At 47.1% G+C, this 25,491-nt stretch overlaps 1 protein-coding gene across 2 annotated transcripts; it reads left to right on the plus strand.

The window, feature by feature from the left end:
* The first annotated feature begins 964 nt into the window (after positions 1-964).
* SHCBP1 (SHC binding and spindle associated 1) lies at positions 965-23,371 on the plus strand. 2 transcript variants are annotated; one of them, XR_010787220.1, is made up of 14 exons: positions 965-1,083; positions 4,106-4,270; positions 5,634-5,749; positions 7,275-7,483; positions 8,804-8,896; positions 9,789-10,028; positions 10,119-10,296; positions 13,477-13,597; positions 14,673-14,804; positions 15,178-15,296; positions 15,454-15,540; positions 17,727-17,898; positions 18,478-19,177; positions 21,303-23,368. XR_010787220.1 is itself a non-coding variant. In XM_066584045.1 (13 exons), the coding sequence occupies exons 1-13, from the start codon at positions 999-1,001 to the stop codon at positions 18,861-18,863; spliced, it is 2,103 nt and encodes a 700-aa protein (XP_066440142.1). In that variant the 5' UTR covers positions 965-998; the 3' UTR covers positions 18,864-23,371. The 2 variants fall into 2 exon arrangements, 1 of the variants encoding a protein (XP_066440142.1); XM_066584045.1 differs by having other exon boundaries at positions 18,478-23,371.
* The last annotated feature ends 2,120 nt before the right edge of the window (positions 23,372-25,491 follow it).

Consider the following 25,491-nt stretch of genomic DNA (forward strand, 5'->3'; position numbering starts at 1 on the left):
TTCTTCATTGTCTGCCCACAAATTCCTGCTTTCTTTATACCATTTGTATCTGGTCTCCTAGCAATGAGCATGCCAATCCGCGCCCATATGCAATAATTGCGTATGCACTGTGGATCTAACGCATCCATAGACATCAATTGAGCTCTTACGCATGGAATCCACACACGATTTTTCTCCCGCTTGCAGAATCCGCCATTCTTACCCAAATGTGTGAGCGAACCGGCGAAGGTCAATGCATTTCTATGCCTGCTGCAATTCAAATCCATTCATGTGAGACCGGCCTAAGAAAAACGGAAAGAGGAGACTCCAGCGGGCAAAAGCGCAAAAATTGTATCACTGAGCAGCGGAAACACATCCCCTAGTCAGACGAATCCAGATTCCTGTTGCTGATGGGAGGTCAGAATTTGGCGCAAGCAGCATGAATCGCTGACCCCTTCCTGTCGGCTGGACAGAACATGCCAGCACCGCCATCTAATCAACTACAAGAAGCTTCCTGTCCGCAGGGGCCGATATTCCCGCAGAATGGTTTAATCACCCCTTGGAATCTGCACCGCAATAAATTGCTGCGCCAATTCATGAAGGGCCAATTCAGTGTATATGAGCTATAGCCTCAGACAAGCAGAGAAGAACATGAAGGTGAAACCCTTATTAATGACCCTGTGGGCGGTTATTAGCTCTCTATACTGATATACTGTATATTGATGGTCTAATATATTTTAGACCACCTGTAGTGATGACGTCCTGCCGCTAGGCGGCGCGCTGCAGTGATAACTTCCTGTCGCTACAGGTAGTTGCCTCGCTGTAGAGATCGTCTCATGTCGCTAGATGGCGCGGTGCCCTCCTGCCGCTAGGTGTCGCTGTGATATTCTCGACGCTCTGGCTGTATTCACGTTAATCTTTTGTGGTGGCGAATGGAAGAGCCGTTTGCTGGTGACGTCAGAGGAGGCGTGGCTGTGAGGTTTGAATGCTGGCGCGGTGTCTCGGGCGGGGCGGTTGTCATGTCGGACGGTCGGTTGGAGGAGCTGAAGATGGAGGACACCGGCATGTCCCGGGACATGGGCTCCATGAGGGACGTGCGGCAGGGTAAGCAGCTGGGCTCGTCCTGGCGAACTACAAGTCGCAGCCACTCCCTCAGGCACGTCCTGTGATTGCTGTGACTTGTAGTCCCGCTTGGGTTATGTTCACACAGGAGGGATGTGCTGCGGAGTTCCCACAAGGTGACTGGTAAACCGCCCTGAAACCGCGTGTAATAACCGCCGCCCGTACGCAATTACATCGCAAAGCAACAGCGCAGGAGATGTAAACAAAAACGGGCAGACGGCGTGCGTGAGAGATACGGCGCCACGTGCCGCACAATGTCGCTGCCAGACGGCGATAGGCCGGCTACACGGCGGTAAAACTCTGCGCGACTCCCGATGGGTCTTACACGTACGGTCGCGTGAGGCCGGCCTCATCTACGGGATTTTCATGTGTATGTAAGGCGCGGCGCTAAAAGCCCACCGATTCCCATTGCGCCAATCACACCTACGTTTTTTTTTTTTAAGAGTGTGAGGGGGATAAAACCGTAGCGCGGTCTATATTGGTGTGTAATACGCAGTGACTCAGGGCGGCCGCACACATCGGGTGGCGGATTCTGCATGCTGGAGCCCACAGCGCCATCCGACCCTGTGCCCGACCGGCGTCCGCGTATTTATCTGTGTGGCGGACGGTCGCCATCAGACACACAGGACAGTTTTTTTTTAAATCCCTGCTTTTCCCGCGATGATGCGGAATCCGCGACCTTTCCGCCATCTCAATTGCAGAAGGGCCGAGGGTCGGACGGCCTCCGTTGACTTCAGTGGTCGGCGGCCGCACGGAATCTGCGCAAAAATAGAACAGGCTGTAATTTATTTTTTTCAGCGAGTGGCAATCGCTCTCCGCTCCCAGCGAATGTTCTATTCTTGCTCATGGAGGTGAGATCGTCCGCAAGCCAAATCCGCTCGTGTGCGGCCGGCGTACAATAGACCATGCGCAGGATAGAGGGTAGCGTGCCGGACGGCGGGGGGCTGACTGAAGGGCTTCCACGAATGCGGGGGTTCGGCTTGTCCGGGAATAAGGCCTGGCGGTCTCACACGCACGCTGCCTCTGCATCGGGCCAGAAGTACCCGAGTCGAAGCGCTCTGATTGGCCCCGTTGAGACACACGGTGTCGGCGCACATGTGAGAACGCTGTTAGTAGAGATGAGCGAGCATACTCGCTAAGGGCCTGCTCGAGACCGAAGGCTTGGGTGCCGGCGTGGGGGAGCAGTGAGAATTGGCAGTCAGCGGGGGGGGGGGGGGGGGGGGAGGGAGAGGGAGATCTCCCCTCCGTTCCGCCCCGCTCTCCCCCGCAGCTCCGTGCCTGCTGCCGGCACCCAAACCTTCGGTCTCGAGCGGGCAGGTACTCGCTCATCTATAGCTGTTAGGTTAATTGCTGCGGACTCCAGACCCCGTTCATGAGAATTCTGGGGTCCCAGCAGTTGGGTTCTCATAGTGATGACCGCTGTTAGCGATATACCGTTAGTATGCAGGATGGCAATCCCCGCTTACATATGTGTATACGGGGCCGGCGGGCGGCTGTGCCCTGCACGCTGCCTACTGTCATGCCCTGTGTAGTACCAGCGTGGCACAGGCATATTCTATAGGGACAGATGGCTGATGCTACCATCGATATATAGTCCTGTTGTACGCCACATCCTGTATACGGACCGCCTGTCATGAGTCAGATTTAAAGGGGTTGTCTCACGGCAAACATCAAAATTTTACCTTACCCCATTCCCCCTGTCACCCCCCCCCCTCCTCCCCCCTGGCATAAAATAGCAATTTAAAGCGGTTTTTAAGCCGCTTGCTGCTCACCGATCCGACAAAATATGAACTTTAAAAAATCTTCTGCCTATGATGGCCGCCGATCCTTTCCCAGGGATGCACTGTGGTTTTCTCCCATGGTGCACTGTGGGCTCTGTGCGGTCCATTGCCGATTCCAGCCTCCTGATTGGCTGGAATCGGCACACGTGACGGGGGCGGAGCCAGAACGCCGCTCGTGCCGGACTGAAGAGAAGCCAGAAGACCCTTCTGCGCAAGCGCGTCTAAAAACGCCAGAAGACAGCAGAATTAGCTGGCACCAAGGAGACGAGGACGCCAGCAACGGAACAGGTAAGTGAATAACTTCTGTATGGCTCATAATTAATGCACAATGTACATTACAAAGTGCATTAATATGGCCATACAGAAGTGTATAGACCCACTTGCTGCCGCGGGACAACCCCTTTAACCCCTTAGGGACCAGGAGAGGTAAATACAGGGCGCTTAGTCTTTAATCACTGCTGATAGCAGATGTACGGCGTGGGATTAAAGCCTCTGCTTCTGCAAGCAGGAGCAGGTTGGGTCCTCGCCTGTCGAACACAGCAGAGGACCCAGAGGAGACTGGAAAAGTGTTTTTCAATAGCTACACGGCTCTTATTTGATGTCATAGGGGGTGTAGGTGGTAAAAAAAAAAAGCTTAAAAAATAAGTAAAGAAAATGACCCACCGACGACCCAAACCGTTGCCTTATGCGCCCTGTAATCCAAAATTATACATATTATATCTAAAAACGTCCAAAAAAAAGAGGAGCCCGTTCCCATGTGGTGTTTTGGCGTAAATAAATGAAGTTAAAACCTTTTATTTATTTATTTATTTATTTAGCATTATATCCCTGATAAAAAGGGAAGAAAAGCCAGTGAGAAAAAAGATATAAAATAGCCACAGGAAAAACATGCAGGAAAAAATAATTTTGGCTTCTGAAGGAAAAAGACCGGAAAACCACCACATGGTTAAAGTCCTTAAGTGGTTAACGGGACCTTATAGACTGGAACCAGGAGAGGCTATATATAAAGCATCATGTCCGTCTTACTGCCAATCAGGGGTCACTCACGTTTCGGGGACAGCTGTCAATCACACTTCAGCCCCGCCCCCGAGGAACCCCTGCGCAGTGCAAGCCATGGGAGCCCTTAGGTTGTCCTTATAATACCACAGTTGGTGTGTAGGGGTGCCCTCAGAGAGCCCCTGCAGGGGGCACCGCAGCGTTCTGACGCTTCCTGTTTCTCTCAGTCTTGTTCCAGGAGGATGCGGACAGCGACTACGGCAGCCACAGGAAGCTGGGCAGGGTTTCTCCACAACGTGTTCTAGCCGGCAACGTGCAGTTCCCCGACCTGTTCCAGACCAGCACCCTCCTCTTCTACGAGCGCTTCGAGGCCTACAAGGACTATCTGCTGGGTGAGCACCGTCCGTAGGACACGGCTCAGGTGGTGGTAAAACGCATGACAGTCGCTGCTCAGGAAACTCCACCATCCCCCCAAGGGACCACAGAAAAGTTGTTTTTACGTGTGTCCCTTAAAGGGGACCTGTCAGCACATTGGAGCCCGATAAACTGTTATGGGGCTCTGAGATGCGAGAATCGGGGTTCTGCGGCGCTGCTTTTTATACTCGCCAGGTCCCTTGTTCCAGCGTGTAAACATGGTGCGACTCTTCTCAGAAGGCTCAATGTGCATCGGTTGTTGATCTCTATGCCAACGCGCGGGCACAGAGCCTCACAGTTCTGCCCCTCACTGGTCACATGACTGAGGGCATCTGACACCAACATAGCTAAAGCTAGTTGGCATCTGGCCGACGCATTTACTGGTGTGGGGAAAACTTGGTCATGGAGGTAGGAGCCAGCATCTGCGCCATACGACACCGGAGACACAAAGCATTTACTTGTACCTTACTTTAACCCCTTCAAACACAGATTTTTCATCCTATTTTTGTTTTTTGTCCCCGACTTCCTCGAGCCATAGCCGCCTTGTATTTATTTTCCTCCTTTGCCCTAGCCTTATGAGGGATCGTTTGTTGCAGGACAAGTATTTTTTAAATGTACCATATAATGAACGGTGAAACATCTCCCTACTCGGCTTTGAATTCCCCCGCCGTCAGTACTGCGTAAGTAAGCGCTGTGATTGGATTGAGTGCCAGCCAATCACAGCCGGCGCTCGATAAACCAATCACAGCCATTCAGTGATGTCATTCATTTTTTTTTATTTATTTTCTTTTTTTTTTTTTTAGTCCCTCCAGGGGATTTAATCTTGTAATTATTTGGTCACTCATAATTATCAAAACCTTTTTGTCTTGTTCCTGATGGATTTTTAATCCAGCTTCATATAAGGCCATTTTTCTGAGATGCTGGACTTCCTTCTTCCTATTGTGCTGCTGATCTCAATCCCGTTCCCTGCATCTTGCCGGTGAGCGCTTGTGTTCTCTTTGGGATTGCTTCCCCTTTAAATCTACTTCTTGTTCTGCAGTGATGTCTTGTCGTGTACATCCTTCACATGGACCGCTGCAGCCAATCGCTGGCCTTACCCCTGGTGATTGGCCGCAGTGGCCATCTGAATGATGTATGTGACATAGTTGCTGTAGGACCGCCCCCTCCGCCTACTGGTTGGGGGTGTAATGTGTAAGTAAAACTCAATATTTTTACTTTTGCCTACTCCTGGCAAAGTTTCTGAAAATTCCAGAAAACCCCTTTATTCCCCTCTGGTTGGCTGATGCTGATCACATGTTTTTAGGTGCATTAATGAGGTGACTCTTTATGCTCCCTTAAAAGGTGACTGTAAACCCCCCGAAGTGAGAGAATTTATAGCGGAGTACCTGGAACGAGCCTTGGAACCCTCCGGCTGGAAGGCAGTGTGGCGCACCGATATCTTCGAAGTCCTTGTAGAGGTTTGTGTAATGGCACCCTTTTCCGTTCAATTGACACAATGCAAATTAAGATTTTTTTTTGACCCCTTCACCTCTAAGCTATTTCATGTTTTTTTTGTTTTTTTATTTCATCCCTGCCTTCCAAAAGCTTTAACTTTTATTTTTGTTGATATTGCCGTAAGAGCTTTTTTTTTTTTTTTTTTTAATGTTTTCGCACAAGTAGAGTTAAATGGCAGAGTTAGGCCAAATGCACACATGTCCTATTTGTGTGCGAGCGTCGCAGAGACGTCACTGGTGATGCGCCGGCTCCGCTCTGCGCATGTGCCGGCACATAGCAGTGCGGGGAGACGCTGGGAGCAGGTGAGCCACAGGGGCACGGCTCGCATCCCGCTGCGGGAATTAACGCAATGGGATCCAACCCAGCCATCTACAGGAGGCCTTATGTGCAGAAATATAAGTTTTGCCAGTGGGGTCCCAAAGGGATTTTAATTAAAGGGGTTGGCCGTTACTAGACAACGCCACCAATAAAAGCCCGCTGTATTAAAATAATAAAGTGTACTATACTTAAGGCCCATTTACACAGGACGAGTGTTGGGCAAACGATGCCCGACACTCATCCATGTGTCTCCGCGCTCCCATTATCCTGCACAGGAGCTAGCAGTGCTGGCGCGCACATGGAGCAGCCAGCAGGGAGACAGGAGATTTCTCTATCGCCCCCCCCCCCCCCCCCCCTACTTTGCATACAGGGCACGCAGGATTAAAGGAAAGTAACATTAGGAGGGGGAAGCTGAAACGCTGCGTTATACAAAATGTGTGACCTGCGTATTACTTGCTGAATAGCGCCGTGGCAGCAGATTCATGTCGGTTTCTGCACGGAGTCCCAAGCACCCCATTAATTTCAATGGGGCTTTGCAGAACTGCGTTCTAATGTAGCATTACTAATGCCGCGTTTTTCAAGCGCTATCTGTTCTATTTTCATGCGTTTTAGAGCTTTTTTTTTATTGCACCTCATCACCCATCACAATGATGAGGCGCATTAAAGAGCGCTTTACAATGTGTATAAAAATGCCATTCGAAATGGCGGTAAAATATCAAGATTTCAGAATGTGTGGGAGTGGCCTGAAGCACAGTAAAATAGGCCTCTGCCGTCCCCTTTTGAGCTTCATAACCTACATTGTGGGTGAGGTAGCGGGGTGTCCGAGACGCTGTCTTATGCTCCCTAGGACTCCCGTTCCAGCGCTGTGTCCTTGCTAAGCTGGTGCGTGGACTCTTCACAAGGCGGTGTGCGCAGGCGCTTCCATTGACCTCTGTGGAAGAGAGCCTGCATTGAGCCACCACACTACACGCACCAACTTAGCAGGGACACAGAGCTGGAACAGGGCACCCCGTGAGTCCACGGCCCCCTGGACCCCCGTTCCCTCTCCTTTTACACCCCATAACGTAGTTGTGATGACAAGTTCCCTTTAAGACAAAGATCTGCAACTTTCTGCTAAAGCTTTATTTCCATAAGACAAGTTTCCTTCATAAACCTCTTTGTCTTGGGCAGGTGACCGGCCTGTCTTGCTCCAACCTGAAGGCGGTGGTACGGCTGTGTGAGCCATTCTTATGCGAGTGTCGCGTCGATTGTGTCAACGAGCAGAGCATCCGGGACATTTTGGAAGCAAAGGAGCAGAAGGTTCCTCTCCAGGAGCTCTACGTGGTGTTTGATGATTCGGGGGAGTATGACCAAACCGCAATGTCTATAGAACATGTCAGGTCAGTGAGGAGATGTCTTCTACTTACCGGATTTTCATGTATAGACTAGGATTTCCATGTGCGCTGCTTGTACCCGACGCCTCCATAGAATGACTTTTGCATTTTCGACTACTTGGTGTTCCTGACGAGATGCACCTCTTCTGTCAGTTGTTACTATGGATATAGAATGCTTTATAGCTATTTATACTGATCAGCCATAATGTTAAAACCACTGACTGGTGAGGGGAATAACGCTGATTGGTGAAACATGGCGCCTGTCAGGGAAGACCCTGTTATCAATATGGTGTATTAAGACACAGATGGTGATGCCATTCCTCATATTGTCTATGCTTAGAGATGACAGCCGAATCTCTTAAAGGGGTTGTCCCGCGAAACAAAGTGGGTCTATACACTTCTGTATGGCCATATTAATGCACTTTGTAATGTACATTGTGCATTAATTATGAGCCATACAGAAGTTATCAGAAATTTTTCACTTACCTGCTCCGTTGCTGGCGTCCTCGTTTCCATGGAGCCGTCTAATTTTCAGCGTCTATTCGCCAGATTAGACGCGCTTGCGCAGTCCGGTCGTCTTCTTTTCTCAATGGGGCTCCGTGTAGCTCCGCCCAGTCATGTGCCGATTCCAGCCAATCAGGAGGCTGGAATCGGCAATGGACCGCACAGAAGAGCTGCGGTCCACGGAGGGAGAAGATCCCGGCGGCCATCTTCAACCGGTAAGTAAGAAGTCACCGGAGCGCGGGGATTCAGGTAAGCGTTGTGCGGTTTTTCTTTTAGGTCCCTGCATCGGGGTTGTCTCGCGCCGAACGGGGGGGCTGTTGGGAGAAAAAAAAACGTTTCGGCCCTGGACAACCCCTTTAACAGAAATGAATGTCTGAGCTGCAATACCACATACAACCCAGTGTGGCGCTGTTTCTGGAAGAAGGCTGCCATTTTTTTTCTAATGCCTGACAACCCCCCTAATTTCTGATTGTTTCCCTGCTCTTTGACGGCTTCCGGTAGTAGATGAGTACTACGGTAGGACTTTGCCTTTTAGGCACTCATAAGGGTGCGTTCACACGTAGAGGATTTGATGCAGATTTTTCGCAGTGAAAAATCCATGCCAAAATCCAAGCCTTTGTGTGAATTTTGACACAGATCCACAGCAAACTTCACGCCTTTTGATTAAAAGTGTGAAATCTGCTGCCCATCTGCACCAAATGTTGCAGATTTTGGGGCGGATCCATGCTAAAATGCACCAGATGTGAACGAGGCCTTAACCAGCATAGGTGAAGCAATGGCGGTATGTTGATGTCCGTGTCACACTGTGGATTTCTGTTGCAGATTCTTCTATCAGAACATCTGGCGCTCCTGGGACGAAGAGGAGGAAGACCATATTGATTATTTTACGAGATGTGTTGAGCCGCGGTTACGCCTGTAAGTCCCATGCAGTAGCGTACAGGATAGGAGGGGTTCTCCGTTTGGTCACATAGAGGGGTTTTCTTGAAGTAAAGTATTGATGGCCTTTTCTCAGGATAGGTCATCAATATATTGTTGGGGAACCGGTGTCCAAGAACCCGGCCGACCAGCTGTGAGAAGAGGCAACGACGTTCAGGCTGACACTGCGCCTCTTCTCTGCATACCAGGCACAGCACTGTTCATTTTATAGCGGCAGTGCCCGGTATGCCCGACTGGGCTGCAAATAAGGCACATGACAAATGAACATGATGTCACTGGCTAGCAAAAAGCCCACTGTGCTCATCTGAGTGCCGCAGCCTATTCAAACAGCTAGGGTCCCTGGCGATGGGCCCCCACTGCGTGGACATGGATCTATCTTGAAGGGGTTGTACCAAAAACGACTTATCACCTAACCTGTGGATAGTTGATAAGTCTGATCTGTGGGGGTCTCACCGAAGATACCCCCACCAATCCTGAGAACTGGGGTCCCATGCCCCCCCTTCTCACTGGACTTACTGCACTACTTCCTCCCCCTTCAGTGAGGATGAGATTGAATGCACAGTACCACTTCATTCATCTCCAATGGGATTGCTGGAGATGGTGGAGAGCTTGCATGTGACTATTCCAGTGTATTAATGGGGTAGTGGTCCTGCGTTCGCACCTCCAGTTAGTCACGTCGCTGCAGATTAATGCAGCGATCTCCCACAGTGATTAGTAGAGGGGGACACGGGACCCTCATTCTCGGGGTGAGACTTTTATCACCTAGCCTGTGGATATGTGAGAAGTTGTTTTTAGTACAACTCCTTTCAGGGATGGGTTATCAGTATTCTAGTCCTGGAAAACCCCATTAAGGCCCTCTTTCTTCTTCTAGACATTATGACATCCTGGAGGAGCGTCTCCCATCGGAGCTGGTATGGGAGTATCGCGCCATTCTGACTCGCTGTGACCAAGTTTACTCCAAGTTCATCAACCTCCAGAACACATTATCCAGGAGAGACTCTGACTCGGGCTGCGAGCTGGACAACCTCTCCATGGTGGAGGGCATGAGGATGGACGATGAGCTGGACAATTTGAAGCGGAAGCTGAAACTGATTGAGAACCCGCTCCTGAGGTAGGTGCCTTGTAGTAAGTGCTCAGTGGCTCCTCCTGGGGACAGCCTTGCTGACCAACCACATGCGCTTATGGTGCCTTCTGTTTGCAGATATCTTTTCTGTTATCAGAAGAGTCCAGGATCCTGCAGCTTCAAAAAGAAAGGTTCCCGACCGTCGGGAGGAAGAGTCATGCATGTTGTATCCACAAGTATGTCCATTCAGATGCTGATGTGTTTAACCAGAGAGCGCCTGGAGCCGGAATCCTGTGACCCGAGTCAGGAAATTCAGGTAAGGGTCAGCAAAGCTGAAAACTCCAGGCTTCATTTATCAAAATTGTTTAAAAGAAAGTTACCCAAAACAACCAATCACAGCTCTGCTTTCATTTTACCGGAGCAGTTGCAGAAAAGTAAGCTGTGATATGTATGGTTAATTGGGCAATAAGGACAGGCTTTCTCTTAAACAGCTTTGTTAAAGGAGACCCTCTGTCTTTATATACAGTACCTTATCTATCTGGTTTGTTACTGCCCCCTGGAGGTCAGAACAGAGTCATGCATTTACTAACCAGGTAGATATCACAGAAATTGCTGATTTTAACTAAAGGACTGTAAAAGGGCTCTAACTTTTCAGACAACTTCTACTTATCTACTAACTTGTGTCTGTATATCATGATTTCTGTAATACACTTGCATTAAACATTGCTGCTGTACCACTGTAAATCGCATATGAAGTGGCTGCCACTAGGGGTCTCCCAGCTTCTCTGCACACTCTTTGAAAGGGCGAATGTCGACTGGCGAGTTTTCACCGCGTATTACGCACACAGTGCACGCACACGTGTGATATGCTGTGAATGGAGGCAATGAAAGTTAATGGACCTTCATTCTACCTTGCACACCAGCGTGTGGACACAGCGTTTACATACGCAAGAGAAATCGCAGCATGCACCATTTCTCTACGTATGATACGGAGTTCTCCTATGGACTACGTATTAAAACGCTGTCACTGCGCAAGCATTGCAGAGGGCAGCGTTTCGATGCGCATCCCCGCTGTGCGCATGTGAGTGATGTCAGATTCCCGCCCATGCGCAGTCCATACGCGGTCTCTTCTGTCAGAGCGAAATGCAGTGTATATTTAAAAGTGCACTGGAGACTCGTACCGTTGATGCATGCGCCTGTGAGCATAAGCCCTTAGTATAGAGCTTCTATAGTAACAAGGGCACAAGGAAGTTTCCTTGACTCCTCCACCTGTTGCTATCTTCACAGGTGGCTGCACGCTGACAGATCTGTAGATACTGTGATAACTATCTCCACAGTCTCTGCTTCTCCTGCTGTTTACAGTCTGTGGGTGGGGGGTGTAAATCCTAGAATTGCAGAGAGGCGGGCATTCAGATACTGCCTTACTGTTGATTGGATAGAGACAGTGCAATGCAGCATGGAAAGTGAGGGCAAGGAAGTCGGAACAGGGAACTACTGGCGGAATTCTAGGCTTGCCACATGCTCCCTATCTGAAAGTAGATTGTAAACGGCAGAACAGAAAAATGGGGAAGAGCACCTGAAAATCAGAATTCGCAAACAGCTGCAGCAGATGAGAGGGAGGGGAAGGAGAACCTGTGTATTCTAGAAAACTTGTTGAAAACTCAAGTACGCTTTAAGGGTGTGTTTGTTCATGCGTGGTAGATTACTGTAAAATCTTTCTCCTCCTGTTCATTGGGGGACACAGCAAAGCCACTGAATGGCCGCCATGCGGCTGATGTTCTGGGCTGCTGCGACTTAAACTGCAGAGGTGGCGAAGTAGAGTTAGGGCCCGAAAGCCACGGACTAAAGTAAATAGCCAAGTTGTGCAGCGGCATGTCTTAGCAGCCCCAAACACCGGACGCATGGCGGTTATTCAAAGCCTTTCCTGTGTCCCCCAATAATACAGATGAGAAATGAAGTTCCATGTGAACCCAATGTTTATGGCTTTCAGACCTCCATCATGGGGCTAGTTGAGAAACAAGTGTTGCTATCTAGTAGTCCTGAATGTCTGGGAAGCCAAGACCTCCTACCCATCCATAGTGAGTACGGTGCTGGTCACACGAGGTTTGCGTTGAACCCGGACAAATTGAGAGAGGATTCTTCTCATCCAGGATATCTTGAATTTAGATTTTTGGAAGTCTTACAACATAGGATGATAATTGTATTGATAACGTTTATGTAGAGCGGTTATTGCTATGCTTAGGTATTTAATACGTTAATTCTGCCAAATAAAAGGATATTCATGTTGTAGAAAGTATAGCACATCACTGGGGGGATCCATGGGACAGACTTGAGGTTTCTGTGCATTTATTTTATAGTAAGAGATCAGTCCAAACTCTTATGATCTCCAGAATATGATCAAGAGATGGCATATATGGGGTTAACGCCAGAATATCGCCTGCGTATATTAGGTGGGAACGGTTTCCAATCTGTATTCCTTTTATTGGGGTATTTTCTCTGAAGGCTTTGGCTAAAGAGTCTAAGGATAATAGCAAGATCAGTGAAGAGAGGGCATTTTGAAGTCCTCTGATAATGCACCATTAGCGAATACTAGTGCCGAGGGGTTTGAAGGAAATGCGGCTATAGCCTTGAGAGAAGCGTATGGCATCCAGAGCAAGAAAAATCATGTGGACGTCTGTGAATTTGACAGTGTGCAAGGTTTAAGACCCTTCTGGTATTGTCTGATCCACCTTGATCTTCTTTGACTTCTCTCCTGCCATTTTTGATCAATCTAAGGGTGCCTACCCAGTGGCGATATTTTTTTTTTTTTTTTAAATTGCGTTTTTTCTGAAGAGCAATTAGTATAGAATGTGTTCTTGTCCATTTTGGGTTTTTTTTTTCGTTTCGTTGCAATTTTTCACATAGGAACTGTCAGTTGCATATGTGTCCTTATTTTTCTCTTAATGCACCCATGATTGTCAATGGAAATTAGCGAAAAACGCTGCGTTTTTCACGCACGAAAATCGGCAACGCCAGTGGGTAGGCGCCCTTAAGGCTAAGATTTTTGCGTGAATTTTGATGTTGGTATTTAGTAGTGATAAAGGCATAAAGTTTGGAGGGGTGTCTGGTGGTTTTCCTAGTTTAGGAAGAGGAACTATTAAAGCTCGTTGGTTTTCTTTAGGATAGAAGCCTTCTATGACTAGTAGTTGAAAGGTTTTGCACAGGTGTGGGGAGGAAATATTTTGGAAAGTCTTACAATAGGCATTCGTAAAGCCATCTGAGCCAGAAGATTCGCCAACTGGTAAGGAACGGATATCTTGAAACACTTCCATTATTGTGATTGGGGAATCAAGAGCCTCCTTTTTCGGTTTCAGAGAGCAGGGAGGTTAATATTTGCTGCAGATTTTTTTGAGTTTGATGTTTGGCTCTTGGGAAGGTAAAGGGGTCTTTTCAGTTTGTATAAAGCTGAAAAATAATCAACAAAGGGTCAAGATGGATATTTCTCCTCTTCTCTCAGTTCCACAAGGACATCCTGGAGGCGGTGGACGCGTGCTATGAAGGAGATCTGGTCTTGGTCTGTCCTGGCCATTACGTTGTCCACAGTCAAATCAGCATTGCAGACTCTATACACATAGAAGGTAATAACATATGCACCCCTCCCCCTTCCCCTCCTAGATTCGATGTGTTTCGTGATCAGATCTGTCTCATTACTTTTAATGGAGTTCTGTGCTGCGGCCTATCCGGGGTGAATTTGAAATCAATGCGCAAAACTCTAAGTGATGTTGCTCGATGCAGATTCCGTAAGCTGAATCTATTTTGTTAAATCTGTATGTGGATTTGTTGTCGGAAAGACTAAATCCACGTGTGGGTGTGAAGTGAAGCCACAGGGCAGAAATCTGCTGCTCAGCTTTGGATGTTGAGATGCAAAAATCCAGTGTGGATTCCATCTTCTGAACATACTGCGGTCGGACCAGACACTCCTCAGATATGCGCTATACGCTTACTATCACTACATTGGGACAGTGCTCTGTGTGATCGAGCTCCGATTATTAGGGAGTGGTTGGAGGAACAGGTCAATGAATTCTCCACACTGCCCCCAAGCTCTCCGGACTGTAACCCCCGTAAAACTTGGTTGGAAAGGGCTGTTAAATCTGCTCCAACCAACCGCAAAATGTGCATCAACTGATGGAGCTGCTGCAGCAGGCATGGGGCGATGGAGTATCGGGGATGTTTGCTAGCTTGTGGAATCTGTTCCCCTGATGTCTAAAAACTATGATCGCTCAAAAAGGTGGACTAACCCGCAGGTATTCCTAATGTAGTGATCATTCAGTGTAGTGATGGCATAAGATGGCACATGTCTCCCTGGTATTAATACTGGATGACTTCCATAGGGAGCTATTGGCACTTGATAGTTTTAGTCCATTAAGGGGATATGTGCCTCCCATGTGATGTGTCAGATTAGGTTATCAATGAGGATTATGGACGGAGACCAGCAACAATCACTAGAAAACAGAGCTATGACACACATTCCTCATTCGGCTCCCCTCGGAGTCTTCTATAGCTGCGTGATAGTTTCTGAGCTCCCACTGACTTCTACGGGAATATCATCCACTTTAGATGGACCTATCTGAGGAAGCTGAGACGGCTGTGCGGTATTGACCCAATGAGCAGGATATATAGAAAACGCTAATAATTACTTTTTACCTTTTCCAGGCTATGGCATGCCAGATGACATCATCATAGAGAAGCAAGGGAAAGGAGACAAGTTTGTGGAGTGCTGTGGGGCCCATGTGAAAATCTCCAACATGAAGCTTATCCAGCATAACGCAGTAGAAGGCATCATCAGTAAGTCCGTGGACCCCTTTGGTCTTCCAACATGTCTGCAGTTTTCCCCTCACTACCCGGTGATCACTATGCTTTGGTAGTCTGAGACACTTCACGCCACTTTCGGATTGGCAAGCACTGCTGATGTATAAAGAGCAGCGTGTAGTGTCTTGTTCTACTGATGGATGACCAGTGTATAGTATGCATCGGGTAGTCAGAAAAAGGCTGCAGCCATCTTGGAAGCCCAAAGAGACACCAGCAACCAGCACATCGGTGGCAGTTAATATTCTCTGCCTCCTTTTACCCCAGAGGGTTGCGTTTTAGTTTTTCCTCTCCTGATGCTCCTGGCAATCTCTTCTGTTTTGGGCTGATCGTGTTTGTTTGTACTATGTAGGCATCCTCGGGGGTAAGACTGAGCTGGAGAACTGTGTTTTACAGTGCGAAACAACTGGCATCACGGTTAAGAAATCAGCTGAGCTGCAGATGACATACTGCGACTTGTATGGAGCAAAGGTAAAAGGAGGATGATGGTGATGGCGTGTATGGTAGTGTTATTTATTGCTACCAGATGGTATTGGATATTTAACAGTTAATTTCTTTGTGATTATAGTAAATGGTTAAAGCTGTTCCTACTTGTATGCTCATTCACCATAACCTCCTCTTGATCCAGGGCGCTGGGGTGGAGATCTATCCTGGAAGTAACTGCAGCCTGATTGACAACGGCATCCACCACTGCAGAGACGGGATCCTTATCAAGGTATAGTCACTCCGCACATGCTATCTGCTCACCGTATGCGGTTTGTTTAGGACATCCCATCTTCACAATGTTTCTACTTTGGTAATTACTTTCATGGGGTATTCCATTACTTTTATGCCAAATGCACAAATGCAGGGTCGGATTCCGCATGCGAGAGCCTGCTGCGGAATCAGACCCGGTGCCGGCCGGTGACTTCCCACGTACATGTCAGGATTCTTTCTCTGTGCTGCGGATGTGCCGGCCCAAAAATGAAGCATACTGCGATTCTTACTCCCCGATCGGGAATCAAGTGATCATGGAATCACAAGCCCGCCGTGAAAAATCTGCCCGTGTGCATTGGGCCTTATTCAAACTACTAACGACCACTTGTCTGTCTGTTTGTATGTATGTATGTAAATATGTGTGTGAGAGTGAGTCTCATAGCTCGGCTCCCTGGTAATGTCATAGCTCCGCCCCCTGGCACCGAAATGGCAGATGCTAACTGACTGAGAATACAACTGAGCCGTTATGTCAGACACAACTCAGCAGTCATGACAGGAGACACCGCGCATGTCATGTAGCAGAGCTGTGTTTGTAATATGCGCATGTAGTGTGGCACAGCTGTCTGTCACGCGCATATAATGTAGCAGACCTGAGTTTGTACCATGCGCATGTCATGTCTGTCAGGCGCATGGCATGTAACAGAGCTGTGTGTGTCTGTCACACGCCCATGTACCATAGCTGTGTGTGACTTGCATGTAGCAAAGCTGTGTGGTGCATTGTGCCACCAGAAACGTTGGTACTATAATTTCTTAATGATTACTAGTCATTGTACTATTGATGACCTATCCTCAAGATAGCAGAAAACATATGTGGCCGCATAGGTGGTGTGATAAAACAGCAGAATTCCTTTTTATTCCTCTATAATGCACACAGCGACGTTTTGAACTTTATGGGCCTTAAAGGGGTTGTCTCGCGAAAGCAAGTGGGGTTATACACTTCTGTATGGCCATATTAATGCACTTTGTAATATACATCGTGCATTAAATATGAGCCATACAGAAGTTACTCACTTACCTTCCCTGCGCTGGCGTCCCCGTCTCCATGGCTCCGTCTAACTTCAGCGTCTAATCGCCCGATTAGACGCGCTTGCGCAGAAAAGTCTTCTCCCATCTCTTCGGTCCGGCACGAGCGGCGTTCTGGCTCCGCCCCCGTCACGTGTGCCGATTCCAGCCAATCAGGAATCGATGACGCGTAGAAGGGGACGGAGCCAGAATGCCGCTCGTGCCAGACCGAACAGATGGGAGAAGACCCTTCTGCGCAAGCGCGTCTAATTAGGAGATTAGCCGCTGAAATTAGACGGAGCCATGGAGACGGGGACGCCAGCGCAGGGAAGGTAAGTGAATAACTTCTGTATGGCTCATATTTAATGCATGATGTATATTACAAAGTGCATTAATATGGCCATACAAAAGTGTATACCCCCACTTGCTTTCGCGAGACAACCCCTTTAAGCCTTGAGAAAGACCCATAAGGATTGAAACTTCGCTATGTGCATTATAGAGGAATAAAGAGGAATTTTGTTTTATCACACCACCTATACGGACACGTATGTTTCTTGTAACCTAACTTGGGGTCCATGGTTGCTATGCATTGATATCGCCTCACCATATATGGACAGAGGAAGTGCTGCTGACATATCTTCTTCTTTGACTATCCTCAGGATAGGTCATCAAGTTAATTGGTGGGGATCTGCCGCTTAGGACCCATAGTGATCAGCTGACCTTGGCACCCAAACTCAGGGCAACCAAGTCAGATGTTGACAGCTCTATTTGCATTGCAGACCAGAAGTGTAATAGAAGGCACAGTTTCCATTGAAATCTGTGTCTCTTCTGTAATGAGTGCAGGGGCTAAGATCAGCTGATTTTTTTGGGGGGGTCCTGAGCGGCCGACCCCAGCCAATCAACTACAGATGACCTATTTCTCTGGGAATAAACGGATGGGCCCTTTTTTCTAAGATTGTCCGCCCAGAAAACTCCTTTAAAGACCGGTAGAGCTCCTAGTGTTTGCCCATCTCTCCTGCTCTGGAAATGTGGTGTATGGTCATCCTTTCAGGTGATCGGGTGGTTGTGTAATACTTGGTCACATGGGGGGGCTGTGTTTAGTTTTTTTTTACTACATTCAGCTAGAATCCTCTTGTTTTTCAGGACTTTATTGATGAGGTGCACAATCTCCCCAAAATCACTCTTGAGATGAATGTCATCCATAACAACGAGGGCTATGCTGTAGTGCTGGTGAAGCCGGGGCCGGAACAGGATGAAGTAAGGCCAGAGACAAAGCAGGAAGGTGAAGAAGTAAGGCCAGAGACAAAGCAGGAAGGTGAGTTGTAGGCTTAAAGAGTTAAAGGAGTTGTCTGGGACTCTTACTAGTGTTGACCTGTCCTATTCTCGGGATTGGCTCAACCGAATTGGCTGCGGTCCACACTTCGGACTCTGGCTGATCGAGTGCCTGCCCCTTGATTTTAATGACTGCAGTGCCAGTAGTTACAAGTGCCGGTCTCTATACAGGGCTTGGAGCAGCAGCTATCGCTCTGACCCCTGTGTTTCAGCCCTGCCCGCGATCGGCCGGGGCCCCAAGTGGTGGACCCTAGTCTATCAAATATTGATGACCTGTCCTGAGAATGGGTCAGCCAGAGTATTTTAATGAAAAACCCCTTTAACTGAAAGGACTCCATTGACTATAATGGGGTCTGCTCAGTTTCTGGCCAACTGTCTGGCACTTTACAGGATGAAGTAGAGCAGCATGCAGGCACTATTTTGTCCTGTACTTAAACAGAAATTAATGTAAGAGGCTTCAAACGGAACTTCATAAGCTGATGTGAAAAGACCCTTACTCCTACAGCGATGTAGAATGTTAGTGCCACATGTAGAGTTCTCACTAGATGTCATGCCTCCCCAGTTAACGATATAGGTGCTGATGGAGGAACGTCGGACGTGATACAGCCGGAATCTGAGGCGATGCATCCAGAAGATGGGGGTCATTCCAAAGATGAGGGTACTGAGCCGATGGTGGAAGAGAACGGCGACCCCCTCACCGCTGGTGGAGAACACATTCCAAGCGACTACTGCATTGCCAGCGATGACGTGGATGGAAACCAGGCCATTGTATGTGAACTAACTGCAAATTCCAGGAGGAAGACCATGATCCACAAGAAAAGACTCAGCACGTTGGGCATCACTGAAGCCGATGACGAGCAGATCATGTCCCAGGAGATGTTCGTCTCCATCGCAGACAACCTATTTAAGCGCAACGGCAAGGGAAGCTTTGGGATATTCCTCTTTTAAGGTTCACCTGACCGCTTTCGCACTTGATCCTTCATTAACTTTTCGCTCACATCCTATTTAAATGAAGTAAATTGCACATTGTACATACGACCCTGCGTTTTGCACTGTTGGTAATTGCTCATCCATCAGGATACTGAGAGCACTGGGAATGGCTGGGGAGATTGTGTATATCATGACCATGAAATGTTCTAGAATCAAGTAGAGATGCAGCACTGATGAGTTTGGCATCCTAGAAGTAGTCGCTGCAGACCACTCAGCAAAGGACAATTCAGCTGGGATAAGATTGTGGGGAGGGGTGTTTTCTCACACTGTAGGTAAGTCTGATCTGTTGGTTTTGCCCGGAGTATTTATTTAAAATGACTTTAAAAGTTGGCTCCTGAAGCCCCAGCTGTGTCTTACAATGGGCAGACTGCAGTATATAGGTAGATGTTACCACCTGTTCCGTTCGCTTCTGACCCAGATCCTTGCTGGTTAACAAGAGTTAATTGTAGCAGCTCCTTATCTGTACATGAAGGTGCCGTCCGTATTACATAATGTGTATTTAGAAATTTGCTCAAGTTTTCTTAAAGGGGTTGTCCAATTGTAAACTTATTGGTAGCCTTTCTTTTAGGATAGGTCATCGATATTAGATCAGTGGGGGTCTGTTACCTGAGACCACTGCTGATCAACTACTCGCAGATGACTCCTTTCTCATGGCAATGGCCAGGCTTGGTTTTGCAGGCCAAGCCCCATCTGAAGTAAATAAGAACTTTTCCTGTAGTACTAAGCACGGCCACTGCAGTGAGAACGGAGCTGTGCGCTTCCTGCAGAAATCATCTCTGAGCACGAGGGCACCAACCCAGAGATCAACAAATCAGCAGGGATCCTGGTAGTCGGACCCCTGCTAAATTACTACTGTTAGCCTATCCTGAGGATCGGCCATCAATAGTTTACAACTAGGCACCCCCTCTAATTCTTGTTGTGTTGTATCAGCTCATGATTAGGCATAATTATTTTCATTGATTGCAAGTGGTGGTCTTGGGCTACAAATACATGGTGATTTTTAACTGTTACATGTCACGTGACCCCGGATGCGGTATTGCCGCGCTGCTTCGCAACCTAATGTAAGCAAATACAGCTGCGAGTAATCCAAACCTGCAGTAATTCTTGTGATTATTGGAGCAGCTTGTGAAGTTGCAGTGTGATGGCATTGACTCGTATTAGGTTGTGATGTGGCACGGCAATGCCCAATCGGGCAAGAACATTCGTAGGAACATGTCTGCTAATTCTGGGAAGGTGCCGCTAATCACAGGACTAATGAGCAAGCGCTTGTTCAGGTGATCACATGTTTACTGCGACACCAAAAATCATTGGGGGAACGTTGCCAGAATACTGCCGAACAAAAGCTGCAACGTTCTGCGCAAGCACTGTTTGCAAAAAAAAATTAGTGACCATTTCCTGTTGCGCTGGACCAATACTTTTTGGGAAAGTGGGCAGGTTCTGTCAGAAGGGGGCGGGGTTGCAAATACTGACACATATATATGTATAATGTACTGAATTATGCCATAAGTATATGCCTGGATGGGTTTGTTTCTCAGAAGGAGCACAAAGGAGCTGAGATTGTGTGGTTGTGCGTCTCCATGTATTTAATGCGACGGGGCAAATCTTACGAAGCCCATCGCAGGAAATGCCGGGCCTAGTAATGCTTCCCCTATTGGCTGTAGCATGTTCTGTTATGCAAACAGGGATGTGCAGCTGACGGCAATGAAACAGTATGTGGGACTAATGAGCAATCGTTCGGACCACAGTACATCCTGTAAGAGCCGCGTGAGACCCGGACGTATGAGCGCCGTTGTCTTTGCTCAGCACCCGTTACATTGCTCGGGGTGAATTCACACTTCTGTTAGCACTCTGTTCCGGATTTCCATCTCTCCGTCCCATTTTTGGAGCAGGGAAACAAACGAATCTTTTTTTTTTTTTGCCATTATTTCAATTGGGTTTAAAAAAAACATAAAGCAATAGTTTGTTTTCAGTGTTTTGTAAACCTCATTGATTTGGGTGGAAAAAAATCTATTTTTCTGCTCCAAAAGGAGCGGAAAGACAAAAAAACGGGAACTGACCCTAACGCAGGTGTGAACTGACCCTAACGACCTTTTTAAATTTTTTTTTTTTAAGGTGCGGCACACCTGTAAAGCATTTATTTACTTTGACTTCCCAGCATAAAGATCTGCATGTTGTCATATACAGTATATTATATACCGTTCCACCCCTCCGCTATCTACTATGCTCCTTGTGTCCTGTCGGGTGCTGCTGGAATATCTGGGAGGTTTCCTGCCCTTGGATACAGCATGCGCTATTTCTGTATATAAAACTATGGCGGCGTCTGAGCCGGGTAAACTATCTTGTCAGTATGCTCCTTTTATATGTTGTAAAGCCTTTCTATTTATTCCCTAAGCGCAGGGATCGCATACCTGTTGCACATGGCAATCACCGATTTTATATTTGGCCGCGGGCACGATAGGGTGAAGAGGGCAGATACTATTCGCCTTTAGCTGTGTGACAACCACACTGTGACCCTCCCTCGCATGTACACAAGTCACCTTACAGGTAGGTTTCTGTCTTTTTTTAAATGGGGTTCTCCAGGACTTTTACTATTGACCGCTCCTCAAGATGGGTCATCAATAGTTGATCAGTAAGGGTCTGCCACTCAGGATCCCACCGATCTGCTGATTCCTCCGCCTGCTGTCAATGCAGACTATGCTGGAAGCGGATAGTGCTGTCCTTAATGGCAGAGGCCTAGTTTGGTACTACAGGCACAGCTCCCATTGACTTCAATAGATGCTGTACCTGTAGTACCAAACTGGGATGCTGCAATACAGACAGCGCTATCTACTTCCAGCACTGATGGCGGCGGGCTCAGGGATCTTTGAGCAGCGGATCCCCACTGATTGATAGGTTATTAATAGGACCACACAGTTGTTTGGTCCTGTATGTGTCAAAACCCCTGCCCCGACAGCCTAGCTGAGATCCTATGATGGAGCAGGGCAGTAAGTTCTCAGATGGCTGTACACTGCCTGCTATAAATGACCCTTCCCAAATCACAAGAACAACTTCTGCAGTCGCTGAACAAGCAGGGGCTGCTGGAGCATTTCAGCTCTGAAATCTGTCTGCATTACAACCAGTTACTATATCCGATGTTGGCGACTCCTGTACATCCTTGTGTGAGTTGTGTCTTGTGAGTAAAACATACTGGCAAAATTAATAAATTGTGTTTTTGTCGGATTTTACAGATTTTTTTTTTTCCTTTTTCGCTTTTACTGGTTCTTCAGTTGTCCTACATACAAGGGGACACTTTCCCTGATGGAACATTCTGGAAGCTGCCGCTGTCTAGTGGTGATAACTGGTTTCTTCCTTAGATCTTAAACTGTGTCATTAATGGGTGGATTCAGCCCTCGGTCAGACCCGTGTTGTGATATGCTCATAATGTTGAATCTATAAATACCAGAGCTGCATTCACAATTCTGCTGGTTTTTGGAAACCATCACACTATAAAGTTGTCAAACGCCCTTAACTTGGCTAACCTCAGGTAATGCAGAGTTTGTTTGTCCTATGTCAGGTTCCTGCACTGATAGGTGTAAAGATAACACTTCCTAGAATGCAGATCATCAGTGCAGGGGATGCTGGGAGATGATGGCACTGAAACCTGAATAGTGAGTGCAGCTCTGGAGTATAATACAGGATGTAACTCAGGACCAGTACAGGATAAGTAATGTATGTACACAGTAACTCCACCAGCAGAATAGTGAGTGCAGCTCTGGGGTATAATACAGGATGTAACTCAGGATCAGTACAGGATAAGTAATGTATGTATACAGTGACTCCACCAGCAGAATAGTGAGTGCAGCTCTGGGGTATAATACAGGATGTAACTCAGGATCAGTACAGGATAAGTAATGTATGCACACAGTGACTCCACCAGCAGAATAGTGAGTACAGCTCTGGAGTATAGTATAGCATGTAACTCAGGGTCAGTATAGGATAAGTAATGTATGGACACAGTGACTCCACCAGCAGAATAGTGAGTGCAGCTCTGCAGTATAATACAGGATGTAACTCCGGATCAGTACAGGATAAGTAATGTCTGTACATAGTGACTCCACAAGCAGAATAGTGAGTGCAGCTCTGGAGTATAATACAGGATGTAACTCAGGATAAGTAATGTATGTATACAGTGACTCCACCAGCAGAATAGTGAGTGCAGCTCTGGAGTATAATACAGGATGTAACTCAGGATAAGTAATGTATGTATACAGTGACTCCACCAGCAGAATAGTGAGTGCAGCTGTGGAGTATAATACAGGATGTAACTCAGGATAAGTAATGTATGTATACAGTGACTCCACCAGCAGAATAGTGAGTGCAGCTGTGGAGTATAATACAGGATGTAACTCAGGATCAGTACAGGATAAGTAATGTATGTACACAGTGACTCCACCAGCAGAATAGTGAGTGCAGCTCTGGAGTATAATACAGGATGTAACTCAGGATCAGTACAGGATAAGTAATGTATGTACACAGTGACTCCACCAGCAGAATAGTGAGTGCAGCTGTGGAGTATAATACAGGATGTAACTCAGGATAAGTAATATATGTATACAGTGACTCCACCAGCAGAATAGTGAGTGCAGCTCTGGAGTATAATACAGGATGTAACTCAGGATAAGTAATGTATGTATACAGTGACTCCACCAGCAGAATAGTGAGTGCAGCTGTGGAGTATAATACAGGATGTAACTCAGGATAAGTAATGTATGTATACAGTGACTCCACCAGCAGAATAGTGAGTGCAGCTGTGGAGTATAATACAGGATGTAACTCAGGATCAGTACAGGATAAGTAATGTATGTACACAGTGACTCCACCAGCAGAATAGTGAGTGCAGCTCTGGAGTATAATACAGGATGTAACTCAGGATCAGTACAGGATAAGTAATGTATGTACACAGTGACTCCACCAGCAGAATAGTGAGTACAGCTCTGGAGTATAATACAGGATGTAACTTGGGATAAGATAAGTTATGGATGTTAAAAAATAATAAAAAGTAATGACCATTGCCTGTGATCTCGGCTATGTACAGATATCGAGACAGGTGGTTGTCACTTCCTGGCCGGTAGATGAGACTGAAGTCCTGTTTTCCTCCAACTCTGAAATGATCTCTAATGTTCTATTAGTGAAGTTGTAATGATAAAGGAGTAAAACCCTGCAGTAATTAATGGGGAAGGTCTATGTAGGAGCAGAGCTGGACCGTAGGGGGAGCCGCTTCATTATACACTCATTCCACTCCATAAGTAGTGGCCACTCAAGAAAGCGGTCAAAAGCAATGTTCTAAAATAAGCCATGCCTCCCGTACTCCTGAGGCCGGGCTCACATAATACGCTGCGTGTATATTTACCGGAGCCCGCCTATGTTTGCCTATGGCAGTGACTTTTGGACTGCGCATGTTGGGTTAAGAACTAGAGGCCCGGCGAGCTGGTCCTAAAAGGGACTGACACTGAAACCTGAGAGGTGGTAGAAGAGCTTTGCAGTGCAGACTTCATCTATCATTGGGGCCTCACTGTCAAAGTATTTACACCCTTGTTTACCCTCTAGGCTACTGAGTATTTCCAGTTTTCTCTGGGGTATAAATAGGAAGGTAACAGTTGGGAGTTGAAAATATTGCCCCATGTAATATCAGAAGAATGGCAAAGATGCCGCCCCCATAATGAGAAACGTTTTGTAAGAGCTGCGTAAAAAGCCGTGACAGCCGGTGTATGATGATCTTGTGTACATTCCTATAGACTTGTGCATAGCGTGTGCCAGCCTGATACTCGCTGTATCTAATGGAGACTTTCCTTTGCTTTCCCCTGCAGAATATAGAATGGGTGGAGCTGTGTCCACAGCATTCTGTTACTTGTAGTCCTCACCAAATGTCCGAGCCGCAGCCCGTGACCTGGAATCTTACATCCCGAGCACAAGGTTTGCTTTAGAGATGATTGAATCATACAGGGGATACCCAGGTTATACCAGCATGGTCTATATCACTATATACAGCTGGTATAACCTGTGTATCTTATATGTAATTCTATATGTACAGCCTGTATAAGTTATACATCTCCTGTATATAGTGATATGAACCATGCTGATATGACCTCGAAATCTCCTCTATATAATTATATATGTTCTACTGGTATAAGCTAAACATCCCCCGTATGTAGTGATGTCGTAATGCTGGTATATTCCTATATACAGGATGTATAGCTTATAGCAGCTGTACATATATAATTATAAACAGGAGATACCCAGGTTAGGAATCCCAGTGGCCGAATGGAACCAAACAGTGCCGAATAGACCCAAATGACTATAATGGGGTTCATCAGACTTCCGACCAGTTTTTGGATGAAAGGAAAAGCGTTGCATGCAGAGCATTTTCTTCCAGTATTTTGAGCCACATCTATAATGGAACCCCCCCCGACCTTACACCAGCATGGTCAATATCCCTATATACAGAAAATGTATATGCATCTCCCTGTATATAGTGATATAGACCACGCTGGTATAACCCGGGTATCTCTTGTATATTATTGCACATTTTTCTACAAAATTTAAAAAA

Source organism: Eleutherodactylus coqui, chromosome 11, assembly GCF_035609145.1.
Source record: "Eleutherodactylus coqui strain aEleCoq1 chromosome 11, aEleCoq1.hap1, whole genome shotgun sequence".
In the NCBI taxonomy this organism is placed as follows: Eukaryota; Metazoa; Chordata; class Amphibia; order Anura; family Eleutherodactylidae; genus Eleutherodactylus; species Eleutherodactylus coqui.